The sequence below is a fragment of the Aulonocara sp. 'chitande type north' Nkhata Bay genome, linkage group LG10 (genome assembly GCF_057382095.1).
Source record: "Aulonocara sp. 'chitande type north' Nkhata Bay isolate Kocher_YH1m ecotype deep benthic linkage group LG10, A_spYH_male_GT1.1, whole genome shotgun sequence".
Lineage (NCBI taxonomy): Eukaryota > Metazoa > Chordata > Actinopteri > Cichliformes > Cichlidae > Aulonocara > Aulonocara sp. 'chitande type north' Nkhata Bay.
In genome coordinates this window covers 9,663,396-9,686,413 of record NC_141353.1, presented here as the reverse complement: position 1 = coordinate 9,686,413, position 23,018 = coordinate 9,663,396, and the positions used below count along the sequence as shown (strand labels likewise).

General features: G+C 41.2%; 1 protein-coding gene across 1 annotated transcript; it reads left to right on the top strand.

The window, feature by feature from the left end:
- The first annotated feature begins 304 nt into the window (after positions 1 to 304).
- On the top strand, positions 305 to 1,288 carry LOC147320238 (odorant receptor 131-2-like). The gene has a single exon (XM_086307617.1). The coding sequence runs from the start codon at positions 305 to 307 to the stop codon at positions 1,286 to 1,288; it is 984 nt and encodes a 327-aa protein (XP_086163743.1).
- Positions 1,289 to 23,018: the final 21,730 nt, after the last annotated feature.

Below are 23,018 nucleotides of genomic sequence, written 5' to 3'. Positions count from 1 at the left end.
ACGTCATCATGTCCCTGGCGCGAGGAGGGGGGTTGTAAGGAAACTGGAAAAAAATAATGCAGACATGTGATAGTCACATGAAAAGGTGTGACTACAGAGCGTATATACACAATGTGTGGGTAAGAAAATCTTGCTGTCCAGTGCCGTTTAGCGGAAAGCAGCCACAGCCCTCTAACCTATTAATTTCCTGCAGGAGGAGGATGACCTGAAAAGAGCTCTGTGGATCTTTCTGTTTTAAATGTTGGAATACTTTTTTGTGTTTTATTTCCACTGAAGATGTTAAAAACTGAATTTCTTTATTGAAATGTTACTTGCAAATCTGTCTCTGACCAATGTTACTGCTAACCAGCAGTATCAAGGGGTTTTGGAAAGAGTTTTATTTTCCACTCTGACTACACTGCCATGTTGTTTATTTCTCTGCATTAATGGAATCATGCTTTTTACTTTAAGGAGCAAAGCTTTGTTCTGTGAGACGTCGCGATACATTCTCCTGTATAACCTTCTGTTTGCAGACACAGTACAGATGGCACTGAGTCAGTTATTGTATATTATTGCCGCTTGTAGGATAACACTAACATATCCTGTATGTGGTTTTCTCACCATGCTTGCCAATCTTACAACTGTGGTCTCTCCTGTCACGCTGGTGGTGATGTCTCTGGAGAGATATGTTGCTGTGTGCTACCCACTGAGGCATGCTAGCATCATCACTATCACCAACACAGGTGTGGCCATCATTGTGATCTGGGCCATCGGTTCACTAAATATATTGACTCGAGTTCTTCTGCTGTTAGAGTTTCCTTTTGGAGCCCTTGATAGTCTGCAGATGAAAGACTTTTGCTCTGAAATAGCAATGTCTGGTGGGTCTATGTCTGATGATTACGACAAAGCCTTCACATGTGCTCTGTTTATTTCAGCAAGTGTGGCAATCACATGCTCTTATATCGGTGTTATAGTAGCAGCCAGGTCGGCCTCCACAGATAAAGCTTCAGCCCGTAAGGCTTGTAACACACTGCTGCTACATCTGGTGCAGCTGGGTCTCAGTCTTTCTTCAACCATTTGTAACCCACTACTCACAGCACTTGCAAGAGTTTTAACAAGGATAGTGTTTGTGCGCATCCAGAATGTTTTTTATGTTTGTATTTTCCTTTTCCCCAGATGTCTGAGTTCACTGATTTATGGTATCAGAGATCAAAGCATCAGACCTGTGTTCATATATTATCTTTGCTGTCGACTGAAATACTCAGTCATACAGCCAAGACTGAAGGCTGCGATCGAAGTAGAGTGTTAGTCAGAGTATACACCACGCTTACAAGCATACAAACCTCAAAGTACCGTACTGCAATTCTGGATAACTCCTGTTTCTGACTTGACTTTTGAATTTTTATTTAAAACCATACAGTTGTCAAATGACACACGTGAGGAATTGTTTGCTGCAGTTTACTAAAGGAACATAATTCTTTATAATTCTCTCAAATGATTACATGCTTTGGTAAAACAGGAAAGAGCGTCACATTTGTGTAACCCCGTAATCTGTGTACAGCCACTCTATCTCAAGCACTGCTCAGGCAAAGAAATTGCAGCAATTTTTAATTAGATGTAATTGGCCTACATCTGTCCTACTTCTAAACCTGCAGTTTAGCCTTGGAATTACTGCAGGTGTCCTAGAGGGTTTTCTTTCAGTTCCAAGTTGTGCAAATAAATTCAGCACTTTGGAAAACTAAAGGTGCTTTGTGTTGGTAAAGTTGTTCTCTGCTATCAGTCTTAAATAATTTGGTGAATTTTCAATCAACAAAACGTCTTAAATAGTTTGATCACAGACCTTTTGTATATTGTATGGTATTCACCCCATTACATAAATCGCCTTCAGGTGACTTTTGTGACTTTGTGATATATATATAGCTGTACTTTGCTTATTTACAGCTGCCAAAATGGCATAGATTATAGCGGCAACATGAGAGCATACCTTAAATAACCCAGCCTTACAGGTCTGCAGTTGAAAGCTTTTATTCAGGCAGCAGTGTGAGGTGAAGGATTCTCTGCAAGATACATGTAGATGTCACCAAACAGGGGCTGTGGGACAGTTGCTGGGGGAGAATATGGATCACGAGTCCCCAAAATGTGTAGTTTCTCCTTGTATCGTAGCTTTTTTTCCATGAACAGATGATCTGAGTGGTCTTGATTTGGGACAGGTGAGATTTTTATTCTACTGGACAGTCCATGTGTGAGTCAGTCATGTGACTGAAAACTATGGATTCAAAATTGAAAAACAAAACAAAAACAAAAAAACAATGAGAGAAAGGTTGCTGCCATTGGATGAGGTGGGAAATTAAGTTATAATGTGCTAACTTTGCTTAACATATGTTCACATTAAATAATGATGCTTCGTCAATGCATGAGATGACTGTTGCTGTGGTTTGGTGCTATATAAAAAAAACTTTATTTAGGGCTGGGCGATATGGCCTAAAATCAATATCACGATAAATTGAGCAGTTAACCTCGATAACGATAAATGGACGATAACCCCCCCAAGTGCCAAAAAAAACAAACTTTTTTTTTTTTTTTTTCATTTGATGGGGCTGTGGCAGGCAGCATAATTCCTCCAGTTATTTTGATAATATTATTCCCCCTAGACCTATTCATTGCAATTATATTATTACCACTTTAAAGGGCTGTAAAATGTCACTGAAAATAAATGAAGACAATAGTAGTAAGTACTTTTAGTGGTTAAGATTTATTAACTGAACAAAATAAAAAGTGTAGGATACAATATGTAACCATGCTCTCTAAAAAATGTATATCCCTTGTAAACAAAATAGTTTAATAATAAATATGTTTCACATTGGCTATTCAGAAAGTAAACAATGATTGTGCAAATGTAATGCCATCATGGACAAAGGCCTATCTCTGCTAAGGCCTTGAGGTACTAGAACTTGTAAACAAATAATGTCACAAACACAAATGTCAATTGAACACAGAAAAAACTATAATAAATACTAAGCACTGCCATGTGACTAGTGAAAACTATAAACTCTTAAACAAAAACTTGTGCTGCAGGTGGTGGAAGAGGTTGGTTGTGTTACCTTGACTTGACGCAACAGTCTTTTTGCAGAGTTTACATTTAACAATTTTTTGATCAATATCATCCTTGTTGAATCCAAAATGTTGCCAAACGATTGATGATGCATTTTTTTTGTTAACAAGCGTCTCCTCTTCCTCCTCCACCATCTCTACCTCCGTCGCTGCTGCTTCAACATTTAAATCGTCCTCCATTTGTTCACCCGTGTCTCGTCTTGTTATGCTGGGCTCACACTGTGCGATTTTTGGCCCATTTTGAGCCGATTTTTGAGTCGTGCGACCGTTTTGGCGATCGGCCCGATTTTGGCCTTCATCTGCGTCATGCATCGTATAGTATACGTGGGGTAACGAGAAGCGATTGACACCTCACGACGAGCTCCTGATCATCAATCGCTTGGTCGCGAGGATTCACGACCGTCGTGAGGGTGTCACCGCAGTTTGTCACACTGCGCACGCGCAAACACAAATGTCAGCGAAAAAGACGGAGCAGCACGACAGTGCAGCGTGTGATCTGGACACAAGCGACGGAGGCACAACTTGTAGAACTTTGGAAAGCTCATCCGAGCCTTTTCGATGTGGCCTCACAAAATGATCACGACCACAACAACCGTGAAAATAGTTGGATTTACATGCTGCTCAATCACAGCTGCCTGATCATGTTTTTCATTAGCAATTTAGCAAAGTTGATGGTGGTGGTGTGTCTGTGTGAGTGAAAGACAGAGAGAGCGACAGATTTTCTGTTATAACCTTAATTTTATGGAGGCACAGTGTGAGCACTCGGGTCGCATCAGAGCATCGGGCCGTATAGTGTGAGACCCTGCATCGTGACCTATGAACTTCTAACCCCTGCGAGTCAATCGTGCAGTTTGAGCAGGAGCTGAATCGCGCGACTGAAAAAATCGCACAGTGTCTGCCCAGCTTAACAGGTAGTAGAGTCATGTGACTCCACCCCGTCAAGTCTGTAACGTAGCACAGCGTCTTAAAGGGACATGAACATCGCCAACCTGCACATGCCTTTTCTTTTTTTAAAATATCGAATTTACCGACATGGGCAAAATGACGTCGATGAGAGTCATAAATTTCGGTAACGATAAATTTTTGATATATCGCCCAGCCCTAACTTTATTACATTTACAACATTACAATAATGTTACCTATTAGATTTCAATAATGTATCCACCATCTGAGTTACAGCACAGTCCTTTTCTAAAGTTTTCTACAGTTTCCATATCTTCTCTCTCTGCTTATATAAGCTTATATTATGAAATATGTGATGAATAGGACAGAAAATAGAAATTATGATACTCATTACATGAGTTTTAAAACAATCATTTGTCATTCTTATTTCTTTTTAAGTTCTCCCTGTTACCAAAGAACTTGCTCAAAGGGGGTCATACAGCTGTTGGTCTCTTTACGTTTTCTTTTTCTTTTTTTTTTTTTTTTTGCCTGTCCCGTTTGGCTCTTTTGCCATCAGAATTGTTGTCTAAAGGCAAAGAAAGATGCCCACTTTACCAAACTGACCATCCCAGCCTTGCCGTAATGGTCTATTTGATTCACCTTTTATTGTTTATTTTATTTTCATTTGCTGAACACGGGACAGACTTGACTGGGGGAAAGAAGGGGAGAAAGAAAGAGGGAAAGAGAAACAGCTGAGAAGAGGGACGGGGGAGAAGGGCAAAAAACAAAAACCAACAGAATAAGCAGAGAAAAAAATGCATATATCAATCACCTGGATCACCTGTTGAGAAAGAAAAAAGAAAACAAGCAGAAGAGAACGAGAGTAATAGAATAAACAACATCACAATATGACAGTAAATACTAAATATTAAACATTATTGTGCAGCTCATAAGATCAACAGCACACAGTGTGCTTTGAGGTAGGAGCCAAAAAGGGTGTAGTTTGTGGGTGTGATCACCCGTGTGTACACCTGTGAGCATGGACGCGCTTGTTTTTTTAAAAGGTTCCTTCATGTAATGATCTGCTAGAGGGTGTGGGGGGGCCACAGCCCCGTCCTCCAGGGCATGAAGCAGGTATGGAGGAGATCAAAACTCCAGACATCCAGAGGCCCCCAGAACACAAGAGACCAAGGAAGACCAACAGAGGGGCAGCTGCGCCACTGTCCCAGAAAGAGCTGAGGAGAGTCCCGTCTTTTTACGTTTTCACTGTATCATTGTCAGGCCTTTACCTTACAATATGAATTGCCTTGAGCCAACTGTTGTTGTCATTTGGTACTGCCTAAATAAAACTGAGTGGGGGTGTCCAATCCCAGGCCTCGAGAGTGTTAAGGTTCAAAATATTGGGGATGGAGACAAGAGAAAAAAACCACAATAACAACACTGGTCCGGCCGGGTTGAGTCAAACGATGATTTAATGATCACACACGTGGGAGATGGACACTGATGCAGACAGCCTCAAAATCTCAAAATGGTGGAGCATTGCTCAAACTTTTATAGCCTCTGGTGCCTCCACCTTATCATAAAAAGCCTAAACATTCACATGCTCTCTCTCACACAGCGCCTGAGCTACGACCTTGGCTCCCTGTTTATCTGCTCCTGCTGAAATGGGGCAGAAAACTCCAGCACACTCTGTTCTCTTCTACTCAGACAAATTAGACAATAACCTTCTGCGAACAGTATTTCTTATAACTCAGCAGTATAATGCATCATAAAACAATATCATTCATTCACAACAAGTCAGCAATTTAATGTAATGCAAATCAGTTTAACTAATGCAATAGTTATCAGCTTCTTCTAATTCAGGAGAATAATGCAAACTAAAACTACATAATAATTCACAATCTTTAATTCGGGGTATAACATGGCATAAAATAATATTAGAATCTAACAATTCCCCCTGATGAGGTCATTAGAATAATGACCTCACCAACACCCTTCAATTCAGTGTGGCCGGGTTCATCTCTTCTCACTCCTGAGGTCCTTTGTCCCCCTGAGGGGCAAACCATATGTAAGATGACCTCTGTGTTTGCGCAATTCAGATGCAAGAAAAACTAGGATTCCAACAGTAGCAGGTCCAGATGACACTCTCCTTGTCTCCCACTGCTTTCAGCCTTTATTCTATTGCTGCAGCTACCAGTGTCGTCCAGTTGGGTGATCCTCTGCTCTTAATTCTTCAACCTTAGGGGTTAGACAACCCTTCAGTCGTAACACAGATCAGGGGATTATTCTGCCCCGATTTCAAACAACGATCTGTGTATTCTCCAGAAAAAGGAACAGGAAGGTGTCCCCTTTTTGCCCAAAAGCCTCTCGAACTTCGTTGGTCTGGTGTTCCCGGATTTCCGCCAACCCCTTCATGGTTATTGCTGTGTTTATGGGATCCATCCTTTTGTGGTGACTAGCTGGAGCCCAAACGCCATGACCCTTGGACCCAGTTGATGTCTCGGCAGTCACTGTGTCTGACTCTGCTACGGAGGATCCTCGCATCTCTGTGACCTCGTCTGGTGTCTGTTCCTTTCTCTGTAAGAGACAGAAAACCAAAACACCTCTCTACCTAACCCTAATAATCTAATGTTATTATCTACTGACCTTCTAGTGATTCAGAATTGGTCTAAACATTCAGAATGTCCCAGGGACTTATTCTAATCATATCTTATGTGTGTGTAAGCAGTGTTTGCATTCAGCCCTCCGCACTCAAGGCATTTCTTACACTTTATCAGTCCGGACAGTCACGCCGAACGAAGCTTCTGACCTTCAAAAGGCCGAGTGCCAACTCGTTATAAGCACATTTGCAAGGTGTGTCTGAAAATTATTGAAACCCCTCTTTTTAACAAAAGACAAAGAAATTAACAAATCTTCTAAGCGCTATTCAGTTCATTTCAATGAGTAATGATTAAACATGAAAATGATAGTTTATGCTTTTTCACTGATTCTCTAAAAGGTTATAAAATGTTCAAATAATCCTTGTTTGATGTTAAAGCTCAACCTCCCCCCCCCTTTTTTGACACATTCCAATGTGTCAAATCAACGGAGCTAGAACATTCAAAAAAAGTTAGGCAGCTACAAAGTTTCCCAGACTCTTAAGGTGATCCGCGTGTAACGTTCTGACTCAGGTATTTAATATTTTAATAAATCTCGTTTAATTAACTGCCACTATTTAAACTAAACTTAAAGACATAATTTAAGAAAAGATCACAAAGAATAACATGATATCAGTGTTTTGTAAGTGCGTGCGGCCTTCTATGCTCGAAGCCTTTTCCCTCAATAGATCAGTCAGACATTCGCGCTGACTGTAGCTTTTAACCCTTATTAACTTGAGCACAACTCTACAATGAGCAACAAGTTGCAATATGTATAAAATGATCATGGTTACACCTGCAATGAAAAATTATATCATTATCCTAACACCTGTAAATAGAAGATTCATCAGAAGTTATAACAATCACAGGAACACAGATGTTAGTATAAGGTCAAAAGCTTCAATAAATGATCATCAATGCAATGTTTGTTGCATGATTCTCATACAATAATAATGCTGACATTAAAATAACAGTATAACACCCCCTTTTGTCCCGTTTCACTTGACACCTAAACGTTTATAAATGCCTCTTTAATTCTTGATTTTATTTCCCCCTTTTCTCCCCTTTCTGACCACAGCAGGGGGATCTTAGTTTTGAATCAGCCATGAATCCAGCTCACCTGATTCATCAGTGAGCTCCACCATCACTGGCGTCTGACAGGGTGGTGCTGCATACTCTTCCTTTAATGTCACTATTTTCAACCTGTTAATTAGAGTGTTTAAACCTGAAGTCGACTACGTCCACAACAAGTCAATACAGCTGTAAATGTGGCCAATTATCAATCTATTACCAATCAATAACAACAGATAACTTTTATTTTATACATGCTTTTAATCAACCACTCACCCAGAGGATCTCCAATCCCAGCAAGTTCCTTCTCCTCCTTTAATGAGTCTGTCCTCCTTCCATGCCCTGGTAACTGGTCCATCCAGAGCCATATGATCTCAAATATACATACGACAAGCCAAACCACACCTTGGTCACACCAACCCCTTCCCACCCCCAAGATGTCCAATGCCATCCTAGTATGGACTGTCAAAAGTGGCTTTAACGCTGACTGTCCTGACAATCCATCTCATACTTTTCCTGGTCAGATTTGCCAATCTCTGCACCAGGGTTTTAAACGTTTCGCCATTTTCATTAGGTTTTATTTTTTATTTAGTTTCGACTCCAGATTTTCAATTTTTTGCCAGTTGTAATTAGTTTTTACCAATTCTTTGCTAGTTTAGTCTAGTTTTTATTTTCTGAAAATCCTTAGTTTCAATTTAGTTTTAAGATAAGATAAGATAGAACTTTATTAATCCCTCGGGTGGGTTCCTCTGGGAAATTCGATTTCCAAAAAAGCACAGCACCGACAGAAGTTACAGAGTTATACACACACACATATATATAAATACAGAGACAATATAAATAAAATATACGAAGGGGATAAATAGAATAAATAGGAATAAAAATAAAAATACAAGTGAATTGCACATTTCAAGTATTGAGTCTATTGCACCGTTGACTATTTACAAAAGTATTGCACAAAAGGTATTGTACAGTGAGGTGAAGAGGCACTACAGCTTAGTTGTTCCCTCCTTTGTCCTCCTGTTTCCCCTCCTTCTCCCCTCCAGAGAGGAGTTAAACAGTTTGATGGCGTGTGGGACAAAGGAGTTTTTAAGTCTGTTAGTTCTTGTCTTTGGGAGAAGCAACCTGTCACTGAACAGACTCTTCTGGTTGTTAATGGCCGTGTGCAGAGGATGCCCAGCATTGTCCATAATGTCCATCAGTTTCTTTTTTATTTGTGTTTTGCAAAAATTAAGTGTAACAAACTCTCAGTTCCATCATATCAATCATGCTCTTCTGGTTATCCTTGGGTGTTGAGACTAATAACTATTAACTCTTGCCGCACCGAGTGTTCCTAATTTTGGTTAAAGTTAATTGATAACCTTTTGAAGGCGATTGTTTCACACCTTTATTTAGATGTCCCAGTCCTGTTATCTCGGGATACATCACGCTGCCTTATCTGGGGTTAGCTGTTTTCTTGGGATGCGAGTTAAGTGGGTGAGCTCTAAAAAGAGGGGGAGTGTGCTCCCCCTGATGAGGTCTTCTAGGTAAGCTAGGTTAACCTTCTTGTGTGAGCTTTTCAAGTGCACTTTTAAGGTTTGTGGGATTTTTAATTTTATAAATGTCCCTCAAGACCCCCTGATGACCCAGTAATTCATTTTTGCACACTGTAGTACACATTTAGTTTTTTGCTTGTAGCTCTCATACTCTACTTGCCACTCCTCTAAGTCCTGATGTTTCTTAGAGAGGACAACAGAACCTTTAAAATTATGTCACATGTGTGGGGGTGTGGCCTTGCCAATTGTTTTTCCCACCTTTTCAAAATGGCTGGCGTGCCCACAAGCACATTTTATGGAAGAGAGAAAGGTAAGCTTGATATTTACAATTAAAATGTTTTGTTAAACTCAGATTTTTATTTTATTCAAAAAATAAACATCTGGTAAATAATTTCAGGGGTCTTTAAGAATTAGGCTCATTTACTTTCACAGGGAACATGACTAATTTATTAATGTGTGCTCTACACATTGGGACTTTATATTTATATTTATTTCACTTTTTCCTAATACCCAACTTTTGACCAAGGCGGAGAGAATTCTTAACACAATTATTAAGGGAGATTCAAACATAGATTTTTCAAAGTATGAGAGGGTCAGGACCCACTAGAAGCCACACAAAGATTATCGAGATGCAGTGGCAGATGTAATAGAGAAAGACACAGGGCCACCTGAAATCTGTCATCCTATCTGGTGCAAAACCAACATGTAGTAGAATCTGGAATTTTGATTTTGAGTTAAAAATAAAATATGGGTAAAATGCAGAAATCTTTTCCAGTAAAGTAAAAAATAAGAGTCGCAATTATAGTTGAATCCATAACACCTAATTGTTTCTACGAGATCACGTCGTTGCTGAGAGTTATCAGTGATCTCAATGTGTGAAAGGAACTCACAGTATCTGGGGTTTAAGCTCCTCTTAGCTGAGAAACCCGGGACAAACATGTGAACAAGACCTGAATAATACCAGTAATGAAGACTTCTCTCCAAAGATCAATAAAAGAAAGCCCCAATCTGATGAGAGTCTAGCAAAATATAGTTCACTCCACTTGCCTGAAATGGTTAACAGTCCAAGGCATTTCAGTTGTAGAATGATTGGGTGCAACAATGAAACAGATGTGAGATGAGGGAAGTGCCAAATGTTCCTTTGTGTCTCCAAATAAAATCAGTACTTCCTCAGATATCCTAAATAAATTGACTTTTGTGAAATAGAAAGTTCAGTGCCATCACTTATTCCTGAACCAATAGTTTACAGCTAGTGAAGTGTCAGTGACTTCTGGGTTGGTCCCTGATCTTCATCTTATGAGATTTTTTATTTTAATAACACTTGATTCATTTAAAAGAAAAAAGAAAAAAAAGAAAAAAGAAAAAACGAAAATATTTTCTCCCTGTTTTTTTCTTATTCTCTGGGTCTCAGGAGGACATTATGTCCCTCTCCACTACAAGACTCTTGTTATGTCTACAAAACAGTCATATTAAAATCATCCTCAATTCTATTCTGGCACTGTCTCCCGACTTTTCCTGACCTGATTCTGCGCGTGGACGGAGCAGCAACACAGACGACTCGACTAACGTACTACCTTAACTTTACTATAGCAGGGCACGCACACATCAATGCAACCAAACACATTTTGCTATAAATCCAGTTAATTTTAGTTAGTTTTGTGAACATTCAGTACAGTTTTAGTTAGTATTTCTTTTTGTTTTGATTTTATTACCGTTAACGCAAATTCTTTCCACTTCTACTTTTCGTTATTTCATTTGTTGTCTTTAATAATAATAATCTCCTCTGCACCCTTGAATACACATCATTAACATGATCAACCTTTTGCTGCTTGTTATTTCACCATGTTATTGAATCAAATACTTCATGCTTATGTGGTTTACGACATTATATTTACCTAAATCTCCACTTTGTGTCTAAATGTTTGAAGAATTTTTGAGGGTCAAATTTTGAGAATTTGACCCTAAGTGAAAGTTATGGCGTTATCACCCCCTTTGGGGATTACCTTTTTCCAGTTTTGATGATATTCCTCCCCGTTCTTTATTTTTATTTTTTGCAAGTACCCCTTTTCGGTGGCGAGAAACTGTTGGTGTGGTCAAGCGGGTGCTGTAAAAACAAAAGCTCAGGACAGAACAGTCAGCAGTCATGTACTTCATTCAAAATTAACAAATATCAAGCTTCATATTGATCCTCTGAGTGTAATGGTACATTTTAATTTGCACTTCTCAAACCTAAAAACAATATTTTCTTTATTTTACTCTTGTTCTTGTGCAGCACCACCCCTCAGCACATGCCCCTGTTATTTTATCTTACTTTTAAATTGTTGACTACTTCAAGAGAGCGCCCAAAAGACGGGGACCAGTGTTTATCATTACATATCTCCATTTTGAGTGTGGCTGTCTATCATTCCCCTCTTATTCATAGACCTCGGTGGAGGGTTTTTTGTTTGTTTGTTTTTTTCTAAAATTAATTGACTCTCTATAGTGACCCACTATGGTTAATAATAACATGCTCAGTCATGAGTGGGATCAAACCTTTTCTTCACTTTAGCATTTAATATTCCCAACAATATAATGTGATACCTTAATTAAAACACAGCTACTAAAACACAATTTCCTTAATGCAAACATCAGTAGCTCAAAATTAGCAACCAAAGGGTTCAGTCTGCAGTTCACACTGCTGTGAAGCTACAGCTCTTTAGTCTCTGTCATTCTTCTGTTCTTGCAGACAAAACAAAGCGAAACAAAACATCCACCCTTCTTTTACAGGCTGGGTGAATTGTCTGTGGACATTCAATAATCCTAAAGTCAGCACCGTTTTTGTCTCAGTATCAAGTCAGTTAAACTTTTAGTCGTCAGTCATATGCATACATCCACACACATTCATACCAAAAGTTGCTGATAATGGAGTCTCACGCGCAACCTATTCGAGGCTCCATCACCAGCAAGATGACGTCATCATTTTAAAGGAAACAGCTCCTTGTTTGTTTTTCCTTCTTTGGACTGGATCGACTCGCTGCAATCCTTTTAGGCTTCAGGATCAGTGTCCCATATAAGTGAATTTTCTCCCAAGCCCATTATAATCATGGAGAAAAAATACTTTGCGACTGTTTTCAATAAGAATATTTTATAGCGCTTTAAAGTTCAGTCTCTCAGGCCTGGATTAAAGAGCTGATTTGTTAAATCAGGAACTCACAAAATACCAAAATATCACCACCGGTGGATCACACCTCTCAGATGTTCTTATCTCAGTGCACTGTAACAAAAGCAAAAACAAACGTAAACAATAAAACACTCATATAATAACAGATACTGGGGCCCATTGCAAACATGTCCAAAGTTCAAACCATCTTTCTCTCTCTTAGAGAAAGAGAACAATCCAAACCTCACTGATAGAATCAACCTAGTGTCAAACAAAACCCAAAAATCAACCAGAACTTCACACACTGTATTGTGTAGGCCTACAGGCACCGTAACTCCTTTTTTTTCACTGACAAAGACCTATTGGATTGACTTGATTCAATAGTGGACACTGGTTACACACAAATGTTTTGCTTTGGCGGAAACTTAAACAACTGAGTCAAATCAACACAACCTTTTCATATTCTCTCCGAAATAAAACTCACATCATTCACTCATCATTTTCACTCTGTACCACTGCTCCTTATCAGGCTGTGTGAAGCACAGTACACAATTCAGTGGAGGCCTTAAGCCATAAACAGACATCACGCACAGACATTGTTTTCACAACCAAACTACTTTAAACCGTGTCCCCTAAATCTACACAGATGCCCTCTGTGTGGCATGAAATGCATTTAACCAATAAACAATCAATGGCTTCTTATTGTTGTACCCGACTCCATATTCGGATGTTTGTGTGCAGCATTTGTTAGTAAAGCATTCTTCGTTGCATCAGCGTGTGTGTGTGTATCACTCTTTATTGCACAAGCTTGTAGATGTGTGTGTGGATCACTTCTCAGTGAAGTGAATCAGCATATTGATTTTTTGCAGGTGTGTGTGTCATTTCTCACTCAATCAACGAGTGCATATGTTCGTATGTGTTTCTCTTCATTCTGAGTCAATGCATGTAGATGTGTGTGTTTGTGTGGGTGTTTGTGTTCATCACTTTCCTGTTCTGGTGTTCTGGGTAAACCACGGCCTGAAGCGTGCCCTGGGGTCCTGCCCTCCTCCTTTTCAGTCCGTTTGCATCTGTTGGTGCTGCTGCTCAAAGTTCTGTCCATACTGGTTCTGACCCCAATTAGGGCAGTGCTTTTCTCCAGTATCCTGCATCTTCTCCTTATTCCACTCCTCCTTAGCTTGACCCTTTTGCTTCTGTAGCTCCTTCAGGGTTTTGATACGCAGCTCAATCGTCTGGATGTCAGTGTCAAGCTCCAGTCTACGCTGCTGCTCCAGCTCTTCCTCTGTTTCTCCCAGCCAAGTCAAGATTTTGTTCAGGTCAAAGTTCAGCTGCTGTCACTGCTGCTCGTTCTGCTTTGTTGTCATCTCCTTGCTGAGGTCCTGAGCCTGCAGAAGCTCCCAGTGCTCCATCACTCCTGAAGTCTGGGGGTCTGAGCTGCTGGGATCTGCCAGTCCAGACACCGTATCCTCTTCCTCCTCACCGTGTCAATACCTCCACGACACTCGCCCCTCAGTCGCAGATATCACATGTATGAGGAGTCCGTTTCTATGCCTGTACAATTGCAGCTGCTGTCCATTTGTTGCAGGCAGAAACGGCTGACATCCAGAGGGTGTAAATGAGAGTCTGCAGCAGCAACTTCACCAGTGGAAGACCTCAGTGTTTGTTCTGTTAGCTTAACAAAGGCCTCAAGGACGTTTCTGGGATGCTCATCTGGCCCCGGCAAGCTCCGGCCTGACTTCACGTCCAGCGTCTGGGACTGCAAGTCTGATGGGTTCCATTATCAGCCAGCTCCTCTTGAGCCATGCTCAGTTTCTGCTCTGATGTCTTGAGTTCTTACTGAGGGGCAGAAACCTCACAATCTTTTCCGTCCACTTCAGATTGAAGTACATCGATGTTTTCCTTGCTTTGCTCCACGTCCTTTTGCGGCTCTGCTGTTCGGCTCTTCTCAGAGGTCAGCTCCTGGCCGAGCCCCGACACCTGTGCCTTCAGCTTATTTTCTCCTGGTGTTTTGTCCATTCTGAGGTGCCTCCTGACCTCAGTTACTCCTCCTGTCTCTGGCACGCCCTTCTTGCTGCCCGATGGTCATTGTTGGTCCGTCACTGTCCTGCACAGTTTTAATGCAGAGTGGTTAAGGTCAGCATGGTTTTGCTCGGCCTCACTTTTCATCTGGGCTTAATGGGCGTCTCGTCACAGCTCTGTCAGCTGAAGCTGTCTTTTTCCATATGGCAAGAGTGTGAAGCGTGTGTGAGAGGGGTGTGTCCGATCAGGCACAATGCTGGTGGCTTTGCGAGTGCCTCGTTTTCCAAATCCAGATGTTTATTTCTCACGTACACAGCAACAGAGAGAACAGTCTGTTGTTGGGATGGCTGAGGTCTTTCACGATCTTCCTGGTCTTGGTCCAGCACCGCCTGCTGTAGATTGAGTGCAGGTCAGGGAGCTCGGAGCGGATGGTGCGCTCAGCTGATTGCACAACCCTCTGTAGAGCTTGTCTGTCCGGCATGGTGCTGTTCCCGAACCAGACAGTGATATAGCTGCTCAGGATGTTCTCAATAGTTCCTTTATATAAGGTGGTCAGAATCGGTGGTGGGAGGCGGGCCTTTCTCAATCTTCTCAGAAAGAAAAGACGCTGACAGAAATCTCCCCGTGTAGTGAAACGGGCCTTGGATTACCGCTCTCCGTCTCTGCTGCCTGAGATCATTTTCCTGCAGCACTGTTGACATTTTCAAGTTGTTGTTGTGGGTCCAGCTGCTTTAGCATTTGGTCAGGGTCACATCAAAGATGGTGGAGGAGAGAGCAAAGATGGTAGAGGGGAGAGCAGGAGTCCAGGGTCAGCTTCGGCTTCCCGGGCCGACAAAGCAGCCTGTAATCAAGCATAAAGAGAAAAAACAAAACAAAACAAAGACAAACAAAAACAAACGAACAGGAAAATGATGTTATTTTGGCTGCGTTATTCAGAGAGGGGAGAAACAACGGGACCAGGCCCTGTGTCAGCCTTCTCTCCCCCTTTTTTTGTTTTTTCTCACCATATAATCCACTCATGGCCCACTAAGCTGACAGGACAACACAGGTACATGTTAAAATTCTTAAGATCATGTTTAAAGCACAAAAATGGAATTTTCTTTCATTCAGTAATCACTTGTATTAATCAATCAGAAGAAAACATGTCACAATTTGACTTTTATTAACCACTAAATTTGTCGTGTTATCACTGGTTGTGATTTTTTTTTGAAGTTAAGTTGTTGTCCTGCAACCCAGAGGGTTTATTTGTTAGTAGTGGATAAACTTTATTATTTAACGGCGGGTGTATGTTAAGTTTCACTGCTTTACTTGCTGGAAAATCATCACGTGTTCATGGGTGTAAGCTGTTTCTTCATTGCGTGTATGTGCGTTTGTACATGGGCTAATTTAACGTTTTTTCTCAAACGAGGCATTTCTCTAGCACGTGCCTCTCTCTCACATTTCTCTGCTTGTGTGTGTTTTTATTTCACCTTTTTGTTGTGATGCTCCAGGCGCCTTCCCAACCTCCACAAGTCTGTTGGCCGCAATTTTATGTGTTAAAACTTCTCTTAATTTCTCCTTTAATTCTCTTCTAGCTGCTGTCTTTTCCACAGCTGCTGATTCTTGCTGAGTTTGGTTTCCATTACTATAATTTTGCTTGTGGGGGCAGTTGGTCCAGCCCCGTAGCCACCTGTATCAACACACTGAGAGATTTATTTAATATCATTTTCATCACTGTTAAATAGACCAGCAGGCAAGACGCCCACCTTTGCACTGCAGACTACATGCCAGTCTCCCAACACACTCCTCTCTGAGTTTCCGCTTTAAACTCCAACATCATTCACACCCTAGTCATTCAACACCTTATTTGTAGTATCATAATCAGCAAAATCAGCGTTTTACTTACAGGCATGTATCATTGTTTGCAAATCAAAATTATAAAACTCAAAAACACGCTAAACAGCAACAAAAGTCCTCTGTGCGCGTCACCGCTCATTTGCATGTTCACACACTGTCTAAAAATAGCTCGCAGCGCTGCAGCTGCACGTCACACAGAGTCTCACACAAAGCTCAGGCAAAACTCTATTATTTTATATTACAAAGACGTCTTATATTTACAATCACTGACAGGCCTGACAGATTCAGCACCTAACAAATTTAGACAAAATTTAAAATAACGGGTCTCACCGAAGAAAGTCCAACTTTTTTGTAGTCAATCAAACAGTATCTGTTACTTCTGGGAACAGTTTCTGACCTAACTTCTAAAATCCCTAACTCAATTTAACTTTGTCCAAACAAGCACATGACACCGTTTTAAACGGTGAGGAGACTCGGTAACTCCTAGCTTATTTCAGGATGCCCTGTACCCCACAGATAAGCCAAATTGAACTAACCCTGTTCGCCGACAGGTCAAGACCGCGCGTCCACGGCCAGGAGGGGGCGTAACCCCCGGGCTATGTGCTTCTTAGCAGGCTTCTGGGCTGCCGTCCTATAATAATTTTCACCTAACCGATTTTGAGAAATTTTACCATAACGGGTCTCACCGAAGAAAGATAACTTTTTTACGACCAATTAAACAGTCTCTGTTACTTCTGGGAACAGTTTCTGTCCTAATTTCCCTACCAAACTACCTGAGCCTTCAGCTCAATATCCAGGGACTCAAACCCAACATTATTACGTTCATATTTACTTCAACTTCATTAAATACTCTTAAGCAACTTTAACTGCATAACACACGGTGATTCTCATCAAAATCAAAACAGACACTCTACCAGTAATTTCAGTGAGTGGACTTTAATTTAGTCATATCCAATTTGGCACACTTTGGAAATAATTCAACAGGTAGTGCCTTACCTTTAGATAAGCCGGCTTATGTCCACTCACATCAGACCACTGGCTCGTGCCTGTCCGTTCGACAACCTCGGACCGTCCAAACCTTTAAATTCCACCCCAATACCACAGGACGAGCCCCCAAGCTGTTAAGGTTCAAAATATTGGGGATGGAGACAAGAGAAAAAAACCACAATAACAACACTGGTCTGGCCGGGTTGAGTCAAACGATGATTTTAATGAACACACGCGTGGGAGATGGACACTGATGCAGACAGCCTCAAAATCTCAAAATGGTGGAGCATTGCTCAAACTTTTATAGCCTCTGGTGCCTCCACCTTATCATACAAAGCCTAAACATTCACATGCTTTCTCTCACACAGCGCCTGAGCTACGACCTTGGCTCCCTGTTTATCTGCTCCTGCTGAGATGGGGCAGAAAACTCCAGCACACTCTGTTCTCTTCTACTCAGACAAATTAGATTTCTTATAACTCAGCAGTATAATGCATCATAAAACAATATCATTCATTCACAACAAGTCAGCAGTTTAATGTAATGCAAATCAGTTTAACTAATGTAATAGTTATCAGCTTCTTCTAATTCAGGAGAATAATGCCAACTAAATCTACATAATAATTCACAATCTTTAATTCGGGGTATAACATGGCATAAAATAATATTATAATCTAATAGTGAAGCCCCATTCATGGAGCTCAGTGACCAGTGCTTAATGGACAATGGAGCAAGGGTATTTAATGTTTCATTATAAGCCAGATTAGTCTTTAATAGGACTTTAAAATCAACATGAAATTGAAGAGACAAACACTGTAGTACTGAAGTATTATGTTCATTTTTCTTGATGTCCCTTAAAATCAGGTAAGGACATTCTTAATTGTCAGAAACCTTTTAAGAGCGCTCTGAACAAAGAACATGGCAAGGCAGGCAAAAATAATATGATGTATGACTTTCTGTAAATTCTGTAGCAGACAAGAATGATTACGTGAGCATCACTGCTGACAGTCACTACATGGTTACTGTCATACTGCTTAGTTTTTTTGCTCAATGATGGTGCCACCACAGCCACATTGCACTGAAGGAGAATTTCTCTAACCCAGATCTTAAACTATTGTGGTGGATGCATTTTAGCAAACAATTACTTTGGCTAGAGCGTCACATATGAGTCTTATGGTACGTACATACGTACGTGTATATGTGTGTATATGTGTGTATATATGTGTGTATATGTGTATATATGTGTATATACTGTACTGCCCCTTGTGGCTGTTCAACTTGTAGCCAAGCATCTCACTGATCACTGCTGCCGTATTGTAGATCAGCTTGTTATATATATATGTACGTACGTATATACACGTACGTATGTATGTACGTACGTGTATATATATACGTATGTACGTACATACGTATATATATACACGTACGTACATATATACACGTACGTACGTATATACATGTACGTACACGTATGTACGTACGTACACATACGTACACATACGTACATACGTGTACGTACGTACGTGTATGTACGTACTTGTATGTACGTATGTACATATATATATATAACAAGCTGATCTACAATACGGCAGCAGTGATCAGTGAGATGCTTGGCTACAAGTTGAACAGCCACAAGGGGCAGTACCCTCCATGGAGAAGGAGGCTAGAGGGCAAGATCAAAGTAGCACGGAAGGAGGTTAGCCAACTATCGGAGTTGCAGAAAGGTGCGACAAAGAAGGTGCATAAGAAATACAGCAAGCTGTCCATACCTGAGGCCTTGGAAACTGTCAAGCAAAGACTCACAGCCTTGGCCAGCCGCTTGAGGAGGTACACCAGAGAGATAGAAGGCAGGAGAATAAACCAGCTGTTCTCCACAGAACCAGCAAAGGTGTACTCTCAGTGGCAAGGGAACAATAAGAGAACAGCACCACCAAGGCTGGAGATGGAGCAATACTGGAAGAGCATATGGGAGAAGGACGCAACCCATAACGGCAATGCTCAGTGGCTAGTGGATCTGAGGGCAGACCACAGCGACCTCCCTGAACAGGGTCCAGTAACCATCACAGTGGCAGATATCCAAGAAAGGGTCTCCAGTATGAAGAGTTGGACAGCACCAGGGCCAGACATGGTTCGCGCCTACTGGCTGAAGAAGCTGACTGCACTCCACGAGCGTCTGGCAGCACAAATGAACCAGCTGCTAGTTAACGAGAGACACCCGGAATGGCTAACCGAAGGTCGGACGGTCCTGATCTCCAAGGACCCCAAGAAGGGACCGGTCTCCTCCAACTACCGACCAATAACCTGCTTTAGTACCACATGGAAGCTCCTGTCAGGCATCATATCGGCTAAGATGAACAGGCACATGGGTCAGTACATGAGCAGGACACAGAAAGGAATTGGTAAGAATACCAGAGGCGCAAAACACCAGCTACTGGTAGACAGAACAGTCAGCCGAGACTGCAAGACCAGACTGACCAACCTTTGCACTGCCTAGATTGATTACAAGAAGGCCTATGACTCAATGCCCCACAGCTGGATACTGGAATGCCTAGAATTGTACAACATCAATGGGACCCTAAGAGCCTTCATCAGGAACTCAATGGGGATGTGGCGTACAACACTAGAGGCCAACTCCAAGCCCATAGCACAAGTCACCATCAAGTGCGGGATCTACCAAGGAGATGCTCTGTCCCCACTGCTGTTCTGCATAGGCCTGAACACCCTCAGTGAGATCATTAACAAGACTGGCTACGGATACCGACTACGGAACGGAGCAGTTGTCAGCCACCTCCTGTACATGGATGACATCAAGCTGTATGCCAAGAGTGAACGAGACATCGATTCACTGATCCACACTACCAGGCTATACAGCAATGACATTGACAATCCAGCACATAACAGCAGGGTGCAAGATGCTAGCAGGCAAGGCATACATGGAACGCCATAACCAAGTGGCCGGCATAGTGTACAGGAACATCTGTGCCAAGTATAACCTGGAAGTCCCGAGGTCAAAATGGGAGATGCCCCCAAGGGTGGTGGAGAATGACCGAGCTAAGATCCTGTGGGACTTCCAGATACAGACGGACAAAATGGTGGTGGCTAACCAACCGGACATATTGGTGGTAGACAAACAGAAGAAGACGGCCGTAGTGATCGATGTAGCGGTTCCGAATGACAGCAACATCAGGAAGAAGGAACACGAGAAGAGAAATACCAAGGGCTCAGAGAAGAGCTCGAGAGGATGTGGAGGGTGAAGGTGACGGTGGTCCCCGTGGTAATCGGAGCACTAGGTGCGGTGACTCCCAAGCTAGGCGAGTGGCTCCAGCAGATCCCGGGAATAACATCGGAGATCTCTATCCAGAAGAGCGCAGTCCTGGGAACAGCTAAGATACTGCGCAGGACCCTCAAGCTCCCAGGCCTCTGGTAGAGGACCCGAGCTTGAAGGGTAAACCGCCCGCAGGGGCGTGCTGGGTGTTTTATATATATATGTATATGTGTGTGCGTATATATGTGTGTGTGTGTGTGTGTGTGTGTGTGTGTGTATGTGTGTGTGTGTGTGTGTGTGTGTGTGTGTGTGTGTGTATGTGTGTGTGTGTGTGTGTGTGTGTATGTGTGTGTGTGTATGTGTGTGTGTGTGTGTATGTGTATGTGTGTGTGTGTGTGTGTATGTGTGTGTGTGTGTGTGTGTGTGTGTATGTGTGTGTGTGTGTGTGTGTGTGTGTGTGTATGTGTGTGTGTGTGTATGTGTGTGTGTATGTGTGTGTGTGTGTGTGTGTGTGTATGTGTATGTGTGTGTGTGTGTGTGTGTGTGTGTGTATGTGTGTGTGTGTGTGTGTATGTGTGTGTGTGTGTGTGTGTATGTGTATGTGTGTGTGTGTGTGTGTGTATGTGTATGTGTATGTGTGTGTGTGTATGTGTGTGTGTGTGTGTGTGTGTGTGTATGTGTATGTGTATGTGTGTGTGTGTGTGTGTATGTGTGTGTGTGTGTGTGTGTATGTGTATGTGTGTGTGTGTATGTGTGTGTGTGTGTGTGTGTGTGTATGTGTGTGTGTGTGTGTGTGTGTTAATAATGTCTGTTTAAACACTTTCCTGTGATTATTTCTATGTTGGCTTGAAAATTAGTTTCTCCCTCTGTTGGTATTGCAGCTTACTGTAGCTTCCACATGTGTTTACTTTTCATGTTTTGTAGAGGTAAAGCATGAAATGGACATGGTGGACAGGCGTGTCAATTACATGCTTTGTCATGATATCTGGTTGCATATCAGCTCAAGTGTGTGAATGAAGTTGTTAATTAATGATAGTACCCTTGAGTTAACTTACAACACAAAGACACCCCCACCCCCCACCAAAAACACAGAAGTCTCCCAATCATCATGTCCACAGATGATCCTGTCACTTGAAAAAATTCAAAACAAAAGTGACGAAAAGGAAAGTGTAAGTTTTAATATGTGCATGGATCCAAACCGAAAACTGCACGTCATATGTTACAATGTGTGTCACAGTGCTTGACAGTGTTGTGTTTTTAGTCTTTTTTGGCTGTGGGTGGCTTTACTTTTTTGGTATTAATGATAAATAGATAATGGCAAAGACGCAAGAGTTGGTTGTACCTTTACATTTTTTTAACTGTAGAAAATATATTAGAAGAAAAATATAAATCAGTTTTTGTCTGTATCCATTAGTTTTTCCTCTCTTGGATTTCATCATCAACATCAGCATTTTCTTTTTTTTACTGTGTCTTTGCTCCTGTTTTCTTAATTAACCACTGCCATTTTCCTAATGTGCTAAGTCTAAATGTTGTTGTTGTGGCATTGTTGTTTTTCAGTGGCTGAAACCACTCAGAGGTACCACAGAGAGAAAGCTCCCATCTAACAAAGTCTCCTGATAACTCATTTAATTACATTAAATATTCAGAACCTAACTAATTAATGCTTTTAGTAAATATTGACATGATTAATGAATCCCATGGGTATTGATTAGCAGTCTTCGTGGGGAGCAGATGATGTGCATCCCAGCAGAGACAAATTATGGGAAAGTTAACAAGAAGTCAAAGGCAAATCGAGAAAAGTTCACTTCAGTGTCCTTAATGGATCCCATGGGCGTTGATTTACTAGTGCGTCAAATCTGAGTGATCCAACTAGTTGACTACTACTGGGCCTTTTAAGTATGCTCAATAGAAAAAACTCATAAACAGTTACATTGAAATTTGAAACCGTATAAAAACAAGAGGAAAACCCTTATTCTCAGATTTATTTGACAGGTAAACTGCACAACTACTTATATCTCATATTAGATATATAAAAATAGCTCCATGCTGAAGTATATTAACATGTAACAGCTAACATCTGAGAGATTTGGTGCATATGTGCTGATTATTTGTTGAACAGTGCCAACCAAAAATGCTTCAATACACTCTAAAAAGTAATTCACCAGGCCTTTTACCTTCACTTGATTAAATCCATGGCTACAACATAAAAATTCTAAGTTGCAAACTTTCTTTTTTGGGGTTGTGTTGAATTAATAATGTTGGTAATTACATTAAATTCATTTTATATGTAATTTCAAATTAAATCCCAATGTCAGTGGGCTCAAAATAAAATTCAAGTTGTAATTACTTAAAGAAATTGAATAGATAACGTATTTTATTTCCACTGTAACTTCTGATTTCAAGTTCCCACTTCACTAACCCAGGCAAATTCACATATGGTGCGTTGCATGGTGGACTTGCAAGCTTTTGTAAAAGACATTTCGAGGTAAATAACATTTCATTTACAATAACAATTCTAACAAAGCAAAGCATTTGTGCTAGTCACTTGTACTGGATGATGTGA

Excerpts from the sequence above, each read along its gene's own strand:
- LOC147320238 (XM_086307617.1), top strand. The coding sequence starts at position 305 with ATGTTACTTGCAAATCTGTCTCTGACCAATGTTACTGCTAACCAGCAG.